We start from the raw sequence: 17,737 nt of genomic DNA, 5'->3' as shown, positions 1-17,737 counted from the left end.
CCGTGGGGAAGGTGAATTGTCCCACAAAGATCTGGTTCAAAACTGTCTGTCAGAGTGACATTGAGAAATGAGAATTCCTCAAGCCCAGACGAGACTAGGAGAAAGGGGTCTCCATCAAGAAAAATGAGCACCAGAAATGTCTTCATTTAGAAGATCTTTGGACATTGTGGTGGGTTGGTGGAGAGATTGTGCACATCTACTTATCGAATGATTATGGAGCGAGCTCTTACTGTCAGTGAGTCCTCCTGGCATGCCGGATGGGGTGAGAGCGTTGCGCTGTTGGGGGTTGATGAGTTGACTGACAGAGGGCAGTTTGTTCTTGCCGAGGGTGGGCGAGCTGGAGCCGAATGCAGGCTGGGGTGGCAGAGAGCTCCTGAGGGAAAGATAACCACACGCGTTCTCATACTGCCAACGGAAAATTGCCTTAAATTATAGACAATGTCCATTACTGAAACTGTCCGTTTCTGATGCCAAGGGACTTCATGTAGATTTGCTAGAAATGTGTGACTCTGAACTAAAAAACGACAGTCTTATGTTGCAGGTGTGAACATTGAATGGGTCAAAATGATGGATTTTTTTTGTTTTATGACAAAAGTCATTTGAATATTAAGTAAAGAGTGTGTTCCGTGAAGATTTTCTCTTTATTGTGTAAATATATCAATAAACATGTATGCATTATTAATGTATATAGCTAAGCCCTTCATTTAGACATCTTTAAAGGGGATTTTCTTTTTTTTGAACCCTCAGATTTCAGATTTTCTCATAGTTGCGTCTCGACCAAATGTTATCCTATACCTAATAAAACATACATCAATGGAAAGCTTATTTATTGAGCTCACAAATCAAAATAAAAAAGACACTTGTGATTGATTTTGTAGTCCACGTCACAATTGTGCTTCCCTGGTATTACATGCAAATGCTTTGAATATTATGTGGAAAGTCTAAACTGTGTTCTGCAATTCCCAGAATTGTTGGATATGGGAAAAGGATCACATGGAGAAAAAAATAACTTTAAAATCACATGATAAGTGAAGTTTGTTTATAAACTAATTTCAAGAGGATCACGTGATTATGATTGAACACGTCTGGTTCTGCATTAGCTATGTATGATCCACCAATCAGGCCATTCCTAACCCACTATAAAGAGCCAGGGTTTCTCACTACAGTCATCTTCGATTTGAAGAATCCCCCCCTTTCACCCCTACTTTTCCACCTTTCCCTTCATAGGGCGGCACGGTGGCCCAATGGTTAGCACTGTTGCCTCATAGCAAAAACGTCACCGGTTCTAGTTCTTTAACAGGCCGGCTCGTTTCTGTGCGTAGTTTGCATGTTTTTCCTGTGCTTCCCCGGGTTCTCCGGTTTCTTCCCACATTCCAAAAACATGCACTACAAGTGAATTGATCATGCTAAATTTAGCACTACAGTCAAACTCTCAGCCAGCAGCATATCTCTTCATAGCAATCCTTTTAGTCATCAGCTCTTATCAAAGGGGGAGTTGTCGAGATCTACCTGAGCTCAAAGCTCCCCTCTCGCCCTGCAAATGGGAGGGAGCCCAGGGCTCAAGGACCTTTTGAGCTCAGAGCTCTCTCCCGAGACAGCATGCCAAACTTGCGTATAATCATTCATCAGCTAAGTGTGAACTCTTGAAATGAATAGTTAAATACAGAGCTAGATAATACTAAATATGAAAAAAAATCATGACAAAGAGGAATTATACCGTTGAAGTCATTATTAGAATCACTAAATTATTTACACAAGCTATTGTTATGAGTCGGTATGTGCTATGGTATTGGGATTCCGAATGCACATCATGTCATCGTGATTTCTTCAGTCAAACAAAAAATTTTTTTTTTTTTGTGTGTGTGTCTTCTTTTGTGCACACAATAGAAGTAAAAACTGTTGTGTTTACATTCTTTAAAATAGCATTGGTTCCTCATGAGCAAAGTCTGATTTGGAGTGATATGAGGCTGAGGTGAGCATTCTGAGCACACTGTTCCTTTAAATGATTCTTTGTTCACATACTGAATAATACAAATTCTAGGCGTTGCAGCACATCAACTTTTTTCAAAAAGCTCTGATTGAAAGGCCGTGACAATTGAAGGGAAAAGAAGAAAAGAAAAGAAAAGAGAAGAAAGAGGAAGAGTAGGGATAAGAACACAAAAGCAGAGAAGTCATTTATTGAATAGCAGTAACTGACAAAAGTGCATGAGCCATCGAGAATACATTAAACAACCTTTAACTTCATAGGAAACAAAAGAATCTGTCAACAACACTATAGCACTTTCTCTTTACATTGCAGAAATTACATCTTTAAGAAAATGCACAAATAAAACAGAAACAAACTGCCCAGCAGTGCACTTTATAAAACATGTCCAGCATTATTCAAATTCTGTCATCAATAAAGTCTATCCCCCACATCTATACACAACTCATGAGTCCAGCTCCAATAACAAAACAAAGACAGAGGCAACAGAAATGAAAAGAAAGAAGCTATTTAAGATAAACCATCAGCAAGATCTTAAAGAAAAACAAAATGAGTCCCATAAAAAAGGTGTGTGCTTGGTTCCTGGTCAGTTTTGACATTCAGGATTGTTTAGAGAGAAGAAAAGACGGGAAGAAGAGATAAATAAGGTGGTCAGCTGAGAAGTCACTATACTGTTTATGTGCAATTGAGTTCTGTGCAATACCAACAGATCATCATAAACGCTGAGGTAAAAGTCACCTCGGTCACAAGGGCCCTTTAAAAAACACTGAAAAAAAAATTGTTTTACAAAAACTTCTAATTCCTGACATTTTTAAACAACAATATTAATAACATCTGAGTTTGAGTGTATAAGCAAATTTAACACAAAAACAGATTATTTTCTAATGAGTGCCACAGTTGAGAAAATACACTTTTGGAGGGACAAAAATCATGCAACAAAAAAATCTAAAATGACTCCACGAGACAGCTCACATTTTCAAATGAGGGGTTCAGGTGGAAAAAAGAACATCCTGCGTTCAACCTGTTTGTGGCATGTAAAAGTCTAAGCATTACCACAGGTGACATTTGGAGAAGCAGAAGGAGCCCCTGGAGGGGCAGAGGATGAGATGAAGGAGAGATTGGAGAGAGAGGAGCGAGGGAAGCTCTGAAGGAGGAGGAGGAGGAGGAATGTGATTCCTGCATTCAGGAAGCACTGAAGCACCTCTTCTGCTCACCTATTGGCTCCAGAAGCTCTGAGCGCAAACGGGCCCTTAACAGACTGCAGAAAAGAGCCAAAGACAGACAATGAGAAAGAGAGAGATGTGAAAAAGCATGCAGACTTGAGGAGAGAGGAGAGAAACAAATGAAGGTTGACACCAGTGGCAAGATTGCATAATATTAACAAGATATCTGACTGTATATAATACAATGTTTCCATCCATCTATTTCTATGCACATTTGGAATATAGCATGACAACGCTTGCTTGAAATACGCCATGTGGTAGAGGAAGTGATGATTTTGCTCTTTTTGACTCATTGGATGGAAAAGTGCGGTATTTGCAAATGTTTTATACAATATTTCAGTTTATATAAGTACATAAGTTTAATTGACATTTTTAAATGGGAACATAGTGATAAGCAGGTAATCAAAACAGGGATGTTGCAAATGTATTCATCTATAAATATTTCAATCTTCATCCAAATCAAATTGTATGATGTAGTTCAAAGCTCAGCTAAGTAAATACATATGACAAAATATCTGATAGTAACTAAATATGATGCATTTTCCACTGTATTTTAGCATGTGCACAATCTCTCCACAAGGTGGCAGTAAAGTGAAACTGAAAAAATTGAACCAAAAAAACAGGAACAGTGAGAAAACAAAAAACAAGCAATCTGCAAAATAAAACAACCAACCCACTGGATCTGACACAAGAGACTTTATTAAAAAAAAAAAAAAGTATGGAAAAAAGAAAGCAAACAGATTTAAGAGTGAAACAGCAGCAGCAGCATGCAAACAATGGATGAAAATGATCAAATCAAATTTATGCCTGCAAACTAAATAATCCACACACACACAAAAGAAATATTAACCTAGATGTCTTAAATACAAGCAGCAGACTGCATTAAGGAGGACTCATATCATAGTTTGAACAGTCAAATGCACATTACACAGCCTCTGTTGTTTCGTTCTTGCCTTACGAAGGGACAGTTTTAAAGATAACTTGCTGCTAATGGCTACTTGGTCATTCTTACCTAGTCATTAAGCTCAGACCAAAGCATGAAGTCAAATGATGCCTGAAATCACAAGGCTAAACAGAGTTGTCTAAGCAGTTTATGGTCTCTAGTAGAAATGAGCTTTTTCAAGTCATGGGTTCCCTTGGGAATATCTATGGGTTTTCAAAATAGCTGTTTTTGCATTCCTGTATTCCTGTAACTAATGGTTCAGTTATATGGGCAGAACACTGGAATGCTAAAGAGTTATGTGGTCTGTGGTTAAGATTATGGAAGGATGACATAACTATAATTGCGGTAAATGTGTATTATAAAAAAACTTTTTTAAGATTTTATTTTAAGATAAAGAAATAATAATATATTTTTATGCCTACGAGAACAGTAATGTGCACCCAGATCAAATGTGTCTTGACACTTTTTTTTTCTTGCACTAATTTGTTTGTCCACAAGATATCAACATTGCATACAGTGTTGAGTCAGCATTATTAGAAACAAATGAGATGAAACAAGAACAATAACAAACTACTGAAGACAGCAAATTATCATGTGCACTTAGCGGAATGGTTAAAACACACCTAATGTATAATTCAACTTTAATCCTTTCATATGCATGATTTAAATGTTCCTGCTGACCCCCCTCTGTAAGTTTTGTTATGAGACTGTTGTTTAGTTTATCATGGGACACACGACAGCCCCAACGATTTATCTATAAATAGTCTAAATTTTTTTGCAAATATTGACAAACGTCCTAATTATATTGTGAAATATCTGATATTTCAATTCTCAAATATGTGTGAGAACTAGGGGTGGGAATCTTTAGGGACTTCGTGTTCTGATCAGATTCTGGGCGTCATGATCTGATTCCGATTTGAAACTTATATTTTTCCTGTTTCTTCTGCTCTCCATAAGCTAAGGCTATTATGTGCAACAAAGATTCATTCTTTTTCTTTTTGGCTTAGTCCCTTTATTAATCTGGGTTCGCCACAGCTAAATGAACCGCCAACTCATCCAGCATATGTTTTACACAGCGCATGCCCTTCCAGCTGCAACCCATCACTGGGAAACACCCCAACACTCTCATTTACACAAATACACTATGGACAATTTTAGCTTAAACAATTCACCTATGTGGGGGAAACTGCAGCACCCGGAGGAAACCCAAACGAATACAGGGAGAACATGCAAACTTTACACAAAAATGCCAACTGACCCAGCCGAGGCTTAAACCAGCGACCTTCTTGCTGTGAGGCAACAGCACTACCTACTGCGCCACCGAGACGCTACAGCAAACATATTTCATATAAATTGATATTCATTTTCAAAAAAAAAAAAGCGAGAATCATAATTTAACTTGTTTATCACATTAAGAAAATGTTAAGGGAAAAATATATAGTAAAATTCTAAATTATTACTATGCACAAATGTTACAAATTATTACATATTTCAGTAAATTTTCAGTTATTTCCCAAGTAGCCTAGATTTTTTCTCACCGCATTTTAAACCAACACAATCTCACAGCAATTTGTAACTTTTTGATTTAGTGGCTAATTCGTATTAATTCGACCAATCTAATTCATACAATTTTAGTATGATTTGCTCCTCACCCAATGATGATTGGGGTTAGGGGTGGGGTTGGGTGCCACGCCTCCTATTTAAAATCGTACATTTTTATACGACTGAACTCGTACCAATTAGCCAGTAAACTGACAAAACATAAAATACTTAAGTTTCTTCGTTAGATTAGGCTGTTTTAAACACAATAGATTAAGACAGTAAAAATATTTTACTTGTCATTTTGCAAGATGCCAGTATTTGGCTTAAAAATAAAACAAGCTTTAGAACATAGTAATGTTTCATTAGTTTGCAACACTGTACAGTATGCCTAGTTCACTTACATACACAGCACATTTGCAGAACATTAGCTGCAAGCCTTCACTCATAATGCTGTAATGTTGACATCTTATTCACCTCTTAAGTAAAAAGAAATCATTGATTTTTTTCTCCTATCCATGCACTTGTTTTGTTCTTGCCTAGCTTCAAATCAAATATACTTTGAGAGACAGTATACTGTATTCAACTCTGCAACCTGGCTTAAAGGCATGTTTTTTGCCAGTAGAGGGCACATATTCAAAACAAACAAAGGTGTAGTTCTATGACACTCTGAGTATGGAATCATGGGAGTTGTCGTCTTTATTACATCCTGCAAATCCTGTTCATGGATGAACTAAAGTATTCAAAGCGTAGTATTATTTTAGTATAAAGCAGAGTAAGGCTGAAAGTCATGGGAGCGAAATGAGACCACTGAAGCAACTGCTGATAAGAGACGAGCACAACACGCCACAAAAGCAGCAGAGCTTTTATTATGCCACAGTCAACCGCTTTCAGTTCTTCCAGCGTGATCAAGTGAGAAAGAAACAGCACTGTTTTATCATAATTCATATATTTTAAGCTTCTGTTATAATGCTGCTCTTTTTAAAACATCCTTTTAATATTTTTTTCTGTTTTTTTTATAAAAACAAACCAGAAATTGGAAGTGTATGACATCTTTAGCATGATAAATTGCTCAATTCTATGGATTAGAATATTCTTCAGATAATTTTTTGAAAATGTAATTAAAGTCAGCAGAATATATAGCACTGTTCTAATAGTTTTTAGATATTTTAATGGCTATGCATTAGGCTTTTAAAGCATATCATGCCTTTAAATCACAAACCTGTTACTCTATGAAACCCATTAGAAGATTCCTTGGGAATCCATGCTGAATCCAGTTGACCTATAAACTGACATCATGACTAAACAGCTCAGTTGGGTGTGAATGATTTAAATCATTTTAGGAAAATGTACAAGAAGAAAAGCACTCACATTAAAAGTTCTGCACCTTTAGCATATACATCACATTGCCAGACATTACTTGGTTCCTTTATGAGAGAAAACTATTCATTACTGAATTGTGACAGCTCAGAATTCGATTGAAATTCCCAGGTCTCTCCTCCCCCTCTGTTGAGCACTAGTACAGCAGATCCTAAAGGCTAAAGTATGCCAGGAGTCTAAATTTGCATTTAACATGAAAACCAATTACAATTTGCCTGCAATGTTTGAACTTGTTTGACTCAGATGCAACTCTGATGTGTTCTGCACATCATCAAGTAAATCAATTAAGAATAAATCATAGCACCATCTCAGCAAGGTTCACCTTTAATAAGAAACTAACCAAAATGCAAAACGATGTTAATATTGTGTGCTGGGTTGATAACAGCTTGTCCTTCAACAACATCACTATCAGCGATGCACAACATAAATCACATGCAGGATGCAATCCAAACTCATACACAGCAGTTACAATAATACATGAATCCACAAAACCAGTCAAAAGTGCTTTTCTAATTTATTAGATTTATGAATAAAAAAGCTTTCCAATGATGTTTGGTTTCTTTCGGATAGAATAGGATTGGCTGCTATACAATTATGTGAACATCTGAAATCTGAGGGTTCAAAAAACTGAAATCCTTTAAAGTTGTCAAAATGAAGTTCTTAGCAATGCACAGAGCTAACCAAAATCGAGTTTTCATATATATTCACAGTAGGAGATTTATCTTCAAGGAACATGATCTTTACTTAATATTCTAATGGTTTTTGGCATGAAAGAAAAATGTATAATTTTGACGTATAATCGTGCAATATAAGCCTGGCTTATATTGATACCGTATCAACAGTGTGAGAAAATTAAACTGCCATTTTAAAGTGACAGTGACCCTCAGATGAGGCAGAAATTAATTTTTAAAAGAATAAAAACAATTATCTGACTGACAAAGTCAGGTCAGTTATGGCCAGTCAATTGAGCAATCGCAATCACAATCAAATCCACAAGAGTTAAAAGCAAGCAAGAAAGCTTGTGTCATGTTAAACACAAAAAACAGTTTGTGGGTGGACCTTGCTAGATTAGTGTAGCTTGCTTGTTGCTAGTCACATTATGAAAACATATTCCCCATATTATTTATTTGAAAATAATCTGTCAATTGAAAATTGCTGATAATTATTGGGGATTTGTTTTTCGGCAAATGTAAGGTACTCACTGTTTCTGCAGTAGGTTCTGCTGCTGCTGTCTGTATGACTCAATAGTCTGCTGAGGGAGGAACTGCATGAGTTCCAAAGACTCTTTGATTTTCACCAAAATCTCATAGATTTCACGGCCTTTAATCTGAAGCACAGAGAGAGAGAGGATGGGGTAAGTCTAGATGTCAGACTCTTACATTATGCTCTTCATTTTCAACGCCTACTCAAAACATGAAAGTCTGGAAGATAATCTTTGAATATTATGCTTTTTCTTTTCTTTATCAAATATTCGTTCCCACTTTCGAGAAAAAGCCTACATACATGGGTCAGATAAAAAAGGTGCTTTTAAGCACAACCACATGTAATATAGTTTAGATTCTTTTGTTGAACATTATTTATCCTATTCATAATTATGTATTGTTTTCTGAGCAGAACCAATTTCTGTCAAGCACGGTTTAAATGTGTTTCAAACTAAAATATTGCCTGGCATATAAAACTAATTTCATCTGACAACTATTAAAAGATTATTTAAGGATCACAGTGCAGCCCCAAATACTAACTGATTTACATATTAGAGCTTACATTTCATTTGTTTTTAATGATTTAAAACATAAAAGAATACGTCATCCTTTTAAATTGTTACATTTCCTAAGCACAGGTCAAAAAACGTATGTTGTTTTATTTCTACATAAATATCTATATTAACAGACAATATAATATAATTTATTACATTATAAGTAATCAGAAAAATTTTAAATAGACACCCTATCAGCTTAAATAAGCTTTATATATATATATATATTCACTTTTGTGATGCAGACACCAAAACAAGATGTCTACTTACAGAATAAACAAAAATTTGTTTTATTAACTCTTAGATGAACTCTTTTAATAGTTTAATGTGGCCTTATGTGTTGTTATGCATCACATAGCATTAATAATACCCCCATTGCATTAATTTTACCAACTTTTGCATGAATACATTTAAAAACAATTGATACAACAGATGCAAGAACATTTCCTTTCTGAATGGGCCTAAGTCTATACTTTCAAATAACTTAAAGCCTTAAATACTGCAGACAGATAAAGACACTCACAGGCAGACAAAACACTTCCTCGTCTGTAGATCTTCGTTTCTTGATGGAGTTTAGCTGGGATAGGTGAGAAGAGGCTTGACGGAAAGCTGTGGAAGATGGAGACAGAAGAAGTGAAACGGCTGTAGGAAAAGGTCTGCGAGCACAAGACAGAGCTAAAGCACAGCACAGGAGGAAGAACTGCAGTGTGGGTGTTTGTTAAGAGGACATGCAGTATGTGTAGGGGTGAGTGCACTAAGCATAAGAAACATGCAGCGCAAGTGTGTGTGTGTGTGTGTGTTTTAGATGAAGCCCAGTCACCAGCCCCCAGCATTACTTACGGCGTTTCGTACCCTCACTGCTCTTTGTGCCATCGGTGACGTGCTGTTTGCGGATGCTGTCCTCGTCAGCTTTGCGGTCACGTCCAGGGCACGCACAGATACGAGCCTCAAAACACCGTCGACCCAAAACCTGACCACTATAGAAATAGATTATGAAATTAAGTCAAATTTCAATATTTCTTCTACACAATATTATATATATATATTTTATTTTTTATTTTTTTATACAGTTTTTCTAAACAGTCTTTACTCTCTGGTTTCCAATGTGACAATGATGAGAATTGGCCGCCTGTTCATTCCGCCAACACAGCTGGAGTTACACATGAAATTGTACAAGATGGTTGTGAACTCTGTGCCCACCTGTTAATAGAGAATAGACGTGTTAAACAAGTCCAACATCTTTGCTTTTTGTATCAGTATCCTTTAAAAATGTGTCTTGCACAGAAACATTGCATACTGAGTCGAATGTGTATTACTTAATATGTTGTGAAAAATACTAAAATAAAATACTAATATTTCACAAAAGAATTCAGAGCCAATAGGCTATATGCACACAGATTTTTCATTTTCATCCAGTCAGCTCAAGGGCTTTCGGTGAACTGTCTTTCCATTACAAAATTGTCAAGTTTAAGATTTCTTTAAAAATCAACGATCCTCACTGCCTGTTAGATATACGATATGAAGTGGCTCTCAGATCAGACAAAAAGTACTCAGTTAAGTTCCATTTTAAAACATGACAGTTTATTTCACCCCAGTATTTTCAATGGAATTTCTGCGCTAACCTGTTGCAACGGACGGCCCTAGTCGTTACAAAGGTCTTTCAACTCGTTTTACACTTGTGTAACCCCACCGGTCCTACACCACCCAACCTGTTCTAAGCTGGTATCGAACCGGCTACCTTCCACATAGGAGTCGGTTGCTCTACCAAGGAGGCTAAAGACCATGGCTACTAGCATCTGTCGCTAGAGCACCTTTAGAGGTCAGAGCTGCACAGCACTTACTAGCTGGCCTCTGTTACACTCACCCCCTAAATCTCACTCCCATCCGAGTTACGGCACCAATGTAACCCCGCCGGTCCTACGCCACCCAACCCGCTCTGAGCTGGTATCAAACCGGCGACCTTCTGCATGGGAGTTGGTTGTTTTACCAAGGAAGCTAAAGACAACTAAACAAAAGCTTGCCGATTTAACTGAATTTATTGTAATTACATTACAACATCAATGCTGTAAAAAAAACCTTGTGAAATTAAAAAGTCACATTAAGCTTTCACCGGAAGTTTATCGTTGGCTTTAAAACTCTAGCTGTGCATAGAGCCCATTAAAGTAGGAATGCTTTTGTTCTCCTCTCCTTTTCAAAAGAACAAAAAAAGAAAAAGGAAATATTGTGGCCATCCAAGTGCAATACTGCAGCCATAAAAATTCTATAAATTAAATAATCCTGAATGAAGACTGGCAGTGGCAGTACATCAAAGGTATAGAGGGACATGTGCATGCACAAACTTGAAATCAGCTTAGTGAAATCAGCATACTAAACCATCTTCCCACATTCTGCCTTCATAGTGCTCTGTGTAGTACTTCAGTATGTTCAAAGTGCTCTGTGCTGCGATTTATACAATGTGAGGTTGTATTGATTTTTTAGCATGTAAAAATGTTGATTTTAGTGTGCAATGAACTTTAGTTCAACCTCAAAATGAAAAAAGGCTTCTGTAGATCTAAACAAAAATAACATTTTATAATATCTGAGTGATTTATGTCTTTCTACTGAAAGTCTGTCCACTTAAAACTTTCATATAGTGATTTAAAAATCAAACAGAAGCTTAAATAAGATGGCAAATAGCAAGAATAAACTTCATTGTAAATCAAGCACTCTATAGCTATACTACAAGTAAAATGAAATGTTAACATGCATATAAAACTGAATGAAATTGACTTACATTAAAAATAAAATTTGGTTTGATCTGTATTAACTTTAATCTCTCAAATAAGATCACAAATACATTCATGTGTGTTCCGTATATGTACAAGAGTTTACTTAAAACGTCATGAGGGTGAGTAAAAGACTTTCATTTTGAACTGAACTAATGCTTTAACATCTGCTGGGAGTGCTTTCAGGTGTGCAGGGTTTGTAGGAACAGCCAGGTTCACTGCAGTTCTTCTGTAATTGTAGGTGTGTGTATGTGTGTGTTCACCTGAGGGGGCTCATAAGGCACCAGCACACTTTGACGCCCAGTAATGGAATCCTCCACGTATTGAGCGTGACTGTTCCCCTCAACCCTAATAAGGTGACTGGGTGGGGCTATTTGGCCTATTGAACACAAAATCAGTAAATTATATGGAACATTAAAATGTTTAGCCAAATTTATACAGTCCAATTACAAAAGAGTGGCATACCGTCATTGAACTCTCTGCTCAGCTCGTGGTTCGGGCATCGTTTGACCACCTCAGTAACATGCTCTGCTTTCTTATAGACAGGCATGGCCCGTATGACTGCACCCTGGGGTGGGTTGGTTAGGACCTTGATTTGAATAGGACATGTTTTGGCAATCTGACAGTACAGCTTCTTCAACTCTGTGGAGTACTAAAGAAAACAGAGAGACGAGCATGGTTACACATAGCAAATAATATTAATATTCTTTCTTTTTTCCCAATCCAATAAATAAACATTAAAAAACTGGAGAAGTTATATAAATATATATAAAAACACGTACATATATACATGCAAACAAACATACATACATACATACATTTTTAAATATTTCCCAAATGTTGTTTAACAAAGCAAGGGAATTTTCACAGTATGTCTGATAATATTTTTTTATTCTAGAGAAAGTCTTATTTGTTTTATTTCAACTAAAATAAAAGCAGTTTTAACTTTTTAAACACCCTTTTAAGGTTAAAATTATTAGCCCCTTTAAGCTTTTTTTCAATAGCTACAGAACAAACCATCGTTATACAGTAACTTGCCTATTTACCCTAACCCACCTAGTTAACCTAATTAACTTAGTTAAGCCTTTAAATGTCACTTTAAGCTGTATAGAAGTGTCTTGAAAACCTCTAGTCAAATATTATAAATAAAAATATTTTAATAAAATAAATCAGTTATTAGAAAAGAGTTGTTAAAACTATTATGTTTAGAAATGTGCTGAAATGTGCTTCAACTGTATATAAAGCCTTTCTCGTAAACTCTCATAAAAGAGGCTTGTGAAGCAAGCTGCATTTTACTATGTTTAAAGAGAAGAGCAGCTGGCTTTAGGCGCTGGACTTCTGGTTCTGTCCTGCAGCTGTCATGGGTAAAGATATACCTGTGTTTAAGAACACTAAATAATGCTTTCCAAACTACATGATTTATCATCAGGACCCATCTCGAAGCTGAAATCATGTTTGCTGAAATTATATTCAGCTTAGTCCTGATAACCTTTAATTATAAAACAACAAATCACAAAATCAATAATCAAATTGTAAAATTCCAAAATTATGGTGCAATAAAGTATAGAGTTAATTGTATATATGGGTAATTCTTTAACTACGGGCAGTTTTATGTCTTTTCATCATTTATCCAAAAGTATATATCATTTTGTTCAAATTACTCTTTCTTTGTCAAACTAATAATGAAGCTTACTTAAAAAAAAAATTACTAGCTTTATATTATATTTTTTTCATATTATTCAACCTTCTTTTAGGTGTCAAAATCACTTTTTTAAGAGTTTTAAACTTCAACAATGAAAATAACATTTTAAAATGCTATTTATCTGGAAACTATTAATGTGTCTTAATTAAGCACTAGTGAAACAAGTTAAATATTTGATAAATATTAGTGTGAGGCTATTATCAAAATCAATTTTTCAACAAAATGTTCAGTGTCATTTCCATCACAACACTGTAATGTCGCTTTAAAAAAATTTGTGTGATAGATTGTTGATGTGGTTTCTCAACAATCTACAACAACCTATTACAAGAATCTATCACAAAAGTGTGAGTTTAGAGTTTAATAATTTTCTAATAAATATCTAATGTTTCACTACATTACCACTGATACATTGTCATTTCCATAACACCCAGTTATTTCCACCACCACCCTGTCATTTCCATCAACGCACAATGTTTTTTAGAATATTTCAAAAGTTTTCATCGCACATTAAAAATGTATTCACAACTTATAAGTTCATGCTTTATTTAATATGCAAATTCAATTTATATATATTTTAATAAGCTCTTAACCAAATTAATATTAAATTTTAGAGTGTGACAGGTGTACAATTCAGCATTTGGTCCTAAGAGACTAATTTATTTAATTAACGAATGTATAATTATTGTATACATTGTGGAAAGATTTTTTAAACTAGATACACTATCAGAAATAAAGGTACGTGAGCTGTCGCTGGGGTTGTACCTTTTCAAATGTACAAATTTGTATCTTGAAGGTTCATATTAATACCTCAAGGATACATAATAGTACCTAAAAAGTAAAAAAAAAAAATAGTTCCTCTTAAAATTTTTAGGTACTAAAATATACTTTTGGGGTACCATTATGGACCCTTTAAGTTCAAATGCGTACCTGTTAAAAAGGTACCACCTCAGTGATAGCACGCGTACGTTTATTTCTGAGAGTGTACAAAAATCATTTTAGACAATTTTTGACTGCCATAATTGATTTCATTTTGAAATAAAAGCTGTATATTGAGATATGGTGGAAATGACATTTGTTAATTTTATGATGGAAACTATGTTAAATATTAACAGTTTCACTTCTTATATATGTTTTTCCTCTAACAGATCTTAAAACTACACAAACTGTCTAAACTTATGAGGCTATGCTACGTTACTTTTGAATAAGTTTTTTTATTCAACTTCACAAGGTTAAAAGTGCGCAAAGCTGAAGAAATGCCCATATATTAAATAAATGCAAATCAAATGTGGTAATATCAACTGTATTTGCCAACATCCTCTTCATCACTGATGACTTGATGTTCAGGGTGTCACTGACCACAAAAAACACACACACAGTTGCATCACAGTGTTCTTGAATCATCCACAAGACCACAGGCTAACACTCAGCTCTTACTCATACCTACAGCATCATCAGGTGTTGAAGATACTGTCTAACCACACACAATAGGTCAAAAAAGAGAGATTTCCATGATTAAACAGTCTCACAAAGCGTGACCGCCAACATTGTGACAACAGCAAATCACCACTCAGCCACTGTCAATGTTGCAATAGATAATGGCATGCCATTGATTTTGTATTGTATATAATAATGGCTGGTTACACATCACTTCTTTTTCAAGACAAATAGCACCGATGACACTTTTCTTTGCAGCTTTTAAATGAATTCTTGTGCTGAAAGCAGCGTATCAAGAAAATAACTGTAAAAAACATTCCTGTCAAGTTCATTTCAAAAGGTTAGGAGGAAAGAAATAAAGAAAAAAAAGGGCTGTGAACATCGCCAGGGGCTGTTCTGAAGAACAATGCCACATTAAATTCCATCTCTATTAACTTTTGATATGAAGTGTTCCAATGAGAGGAGCCCATCCCAACACCTGCTTGTGAGCTTTCAAAGTGTTGCACAATCTGGACAAGAACAAACACACAAATCCTGGCCATTTCCAGAAGGAATTGATAGAATAAAACTGGATGAGAGAGAGAGCGAGCGAGAGAGAGAGCGAGCGAGAGAGAGAGAGAGAGAGAGAGAGAGAGAGTAAATATACTTATTATAGTATTATTACTATTTATTATTAATGTTTAATCCATAAATGTTTGTTGTTAAATGTACAGTTTATTCTAATTTATTATTTTCATTCATTCATTCTTTTTCTTTTTGGCTTAATCTCTTTATTAACCTGGGGTCGCCACAGCGGAATGAACCACCAACTCAACAAGTACACGTTTTACGCAGCGGACGCCCTTCCAGCCGCAACCCATCCCTGGGAAACATCCATATGCACTCATTCACACACACATACGCACGCGCACACACACACACACACACACGCACGCACGCACGCACGCACACACGCACGCATACACACACACACAGTCAATTTTAGCATACCCAATTCACCTGTACTGCATGTCTTTGGACTTGTGAGGGAAACCGGAGCACTCGTAGGAAACCCACGCAAACACGGGGAGAACATGCAAACTCCACACAGAAATGCCAACTGACCCAGCCGAGACTCGAACCAGCCACCTTCCTGCTGTGAGACGAACGTGCTACTAACTGCACCACCCCTTGATTTATTATTTTAGTAATGTATTAAGTTTTTTTTTAAATATATGTATTTTCTTTTTAATGTAAAGAGAGAAAGAGAAAACGAAAGTAACGAAAACTGAAGAAAAAAATCCTATGTTTGGAAATGAGGTGGAAAAGTTAACACTACTTAAAGTCTGATGAACTAAAAGCATATTAATGTACTTCCAACTAAAATAAATTACTGGGTAGGAGGCATCATTCTCTCATAGCAAACTAAAGGTAAGAGAGGTGTGGTTAAGAATATTAATATGGAGTTGCTATGGAAGCCCTCAGATTGACATCAACAGAAGTATCGCATCTTCAAAGGTTTAAGGAAATGGTCAAAAGAAAAAAAAAGTGAGTTAAAGTAAACAGTACATTCTGATCTGATTTCATGAATTTTCTATCATGAACTACTTAAATGTATTTGTTAATTAAGAATAAAAAAAAGTTAAATTCGATACATTAATGTTTTAAATAAATATTAATGAATTAAAAAATATTTAATTTAATTAACAGTAAATCAATGCATAAAGGAATATTGTTTTTTCCCCCTAATTTCATTACTTCATTAATTTTCTTTTCAGCTTAGTCCCTTTATTAATCTGGGGTCGCCACAGCAGAATGAACTGCCAATTTATCCAGCATACTGTATGTTTTATGCAGCGGATGCCCTTCCAGCTGCAACCCATCACTGGGTTATATATGTATAACATGGTTGAAATAAACTTTGTTAACTATAACTACATACTTTACAAAATTATTAAAATAACTTTCTGATATTAAAATAAATTCTGTACAATCAATTGTATGACTTCTAAAATAAAAATAGTTCATTAAGTCTATATTTTTGTCAGCCGATCTGTCACCTCTCATGCATTAGCTGATGATGTCTCCATCAGAAAGCATCTCCACTCTCTGAACTGCCTGCACCCATTTTAGCTTGGACTAATTTAGCACCAGGGTGCTTTCACCGATGGATGATGGAGGTGTTTTATGCGTGAATGAAGTCCATGTTTTGAAAGGTGTTCTATATAAAAGAAAGATAAATAACTGTAATTACCCCTCTGCTCTCAACTCGATATGCCTCTGTACGCTCCTGTCATTCAACTAAATGAGGTGAGAGATAGAGATTTTCCCCTTACCAAAGCTCTCTGTATAATATATGTAATATGCCAGTATATGTGTGTTTTGTCTGTCTGTCTGTCTGTCTGTCTGTCTGTCTGTCTGTCTATCTAATTTGTATTGCTTTGTAACATTGGGGTATTTTACATAGTCATTCCAATAAAGCTCTATTGAATTTAATTTAATTGATTGAATTGATGAATTAAATTAAATAGAACTGAATTGAGAGAAAGACAGGGGTTCAAAGAATGAATACCTAAGGGTCAGTCTCAATTACACACATGCACACACACAAAGCTAGACAGTTACAAATGACAGAAGCTTGACACACACTAACAACAAACGCTGTTCTTACATACTTTGTAACAGTGTCAACTCCGACCTACAAACCTTACCACACAAACAAAGAAGTTGATGTACCAATTCTAGCCCTAAAGCAACACATTTTAAAAATGCAAATATCTGCGGAGGCTGCCGTGTTTGCTCAGGGCCAAATGAGGCGCTTCTGACTGAAAAACACACAGACACACATGATGACGGGTGGAGCCACACGGAGAGCTGATGAATCGGAGGCATTGGCTGTTTTGTAGGGAGAGGCACCGCGGTGTTAACATATAATTATGTTCCAGTCATGGGTTGCAATATCAATTACACACTTTGAGAATGTAACAAAAAAAGGTTAAAGTTACGTTTTAAACAAAAAAAGAGGATATGAC

At 35.8% G+C, this 17,737-nt stretch overlaps 1 protein-coding gene across 50 annotated transcripts in view; it reads right to left on the bottom strand.

Moving 5' to 3' along the window:
- The window catches only part of tp63 (tumor protein p63), a 118,623-nt gene that overhangs the window by 4,492 nt on the left and 96,394 nt on the right, over window positions 1-17,737 (bottom strand). For 12 of the 50 annotated variants that reach the window (XM_087254923.1, XM_087254932.1, XM_087254925.1 and 9 more), the window contains 7 exons: window positions 12,056-12,242; window positions 11,854-11,969; window positions 9,916-10,025; window positions 9,666-9,802; window positions 9,349-9,434; window positions 8,272-8,396; window positions 231-373 (listed from right to left, as the gene is read on the bottom strand). In XM_087254923.1, the coding sequence (XP_087111049.1) occupies window positions 231-373; window positions 8,272-8,396; window positions 9,349-9,434; window positions 9,666-9,802; window positions 9,916-10,025; window positions 11,854-11,969; window positions 12,056-12,242 (904 nt within the window). 50 annotated transcript variants of the gene reach the window in all.

This window comes from Danio rerio, chromosome 6, assembly GCF_052040795.2.
Source record: "Danio rerio strain M-AB ecotype USA chromosome 6, GRCz13ab, whole genome shotgun sequence".
NCBI lineage: Eukaryota > Metazoa > Chordata > Actinopteri > Cypriniformes > Danionidae > Danio > Danio rerio.
The sequence above is the reverse complement of the archived record's forward strand: the minus strand, read 5'-3'. Positions and strand labels throughout refer to the sequence as shown.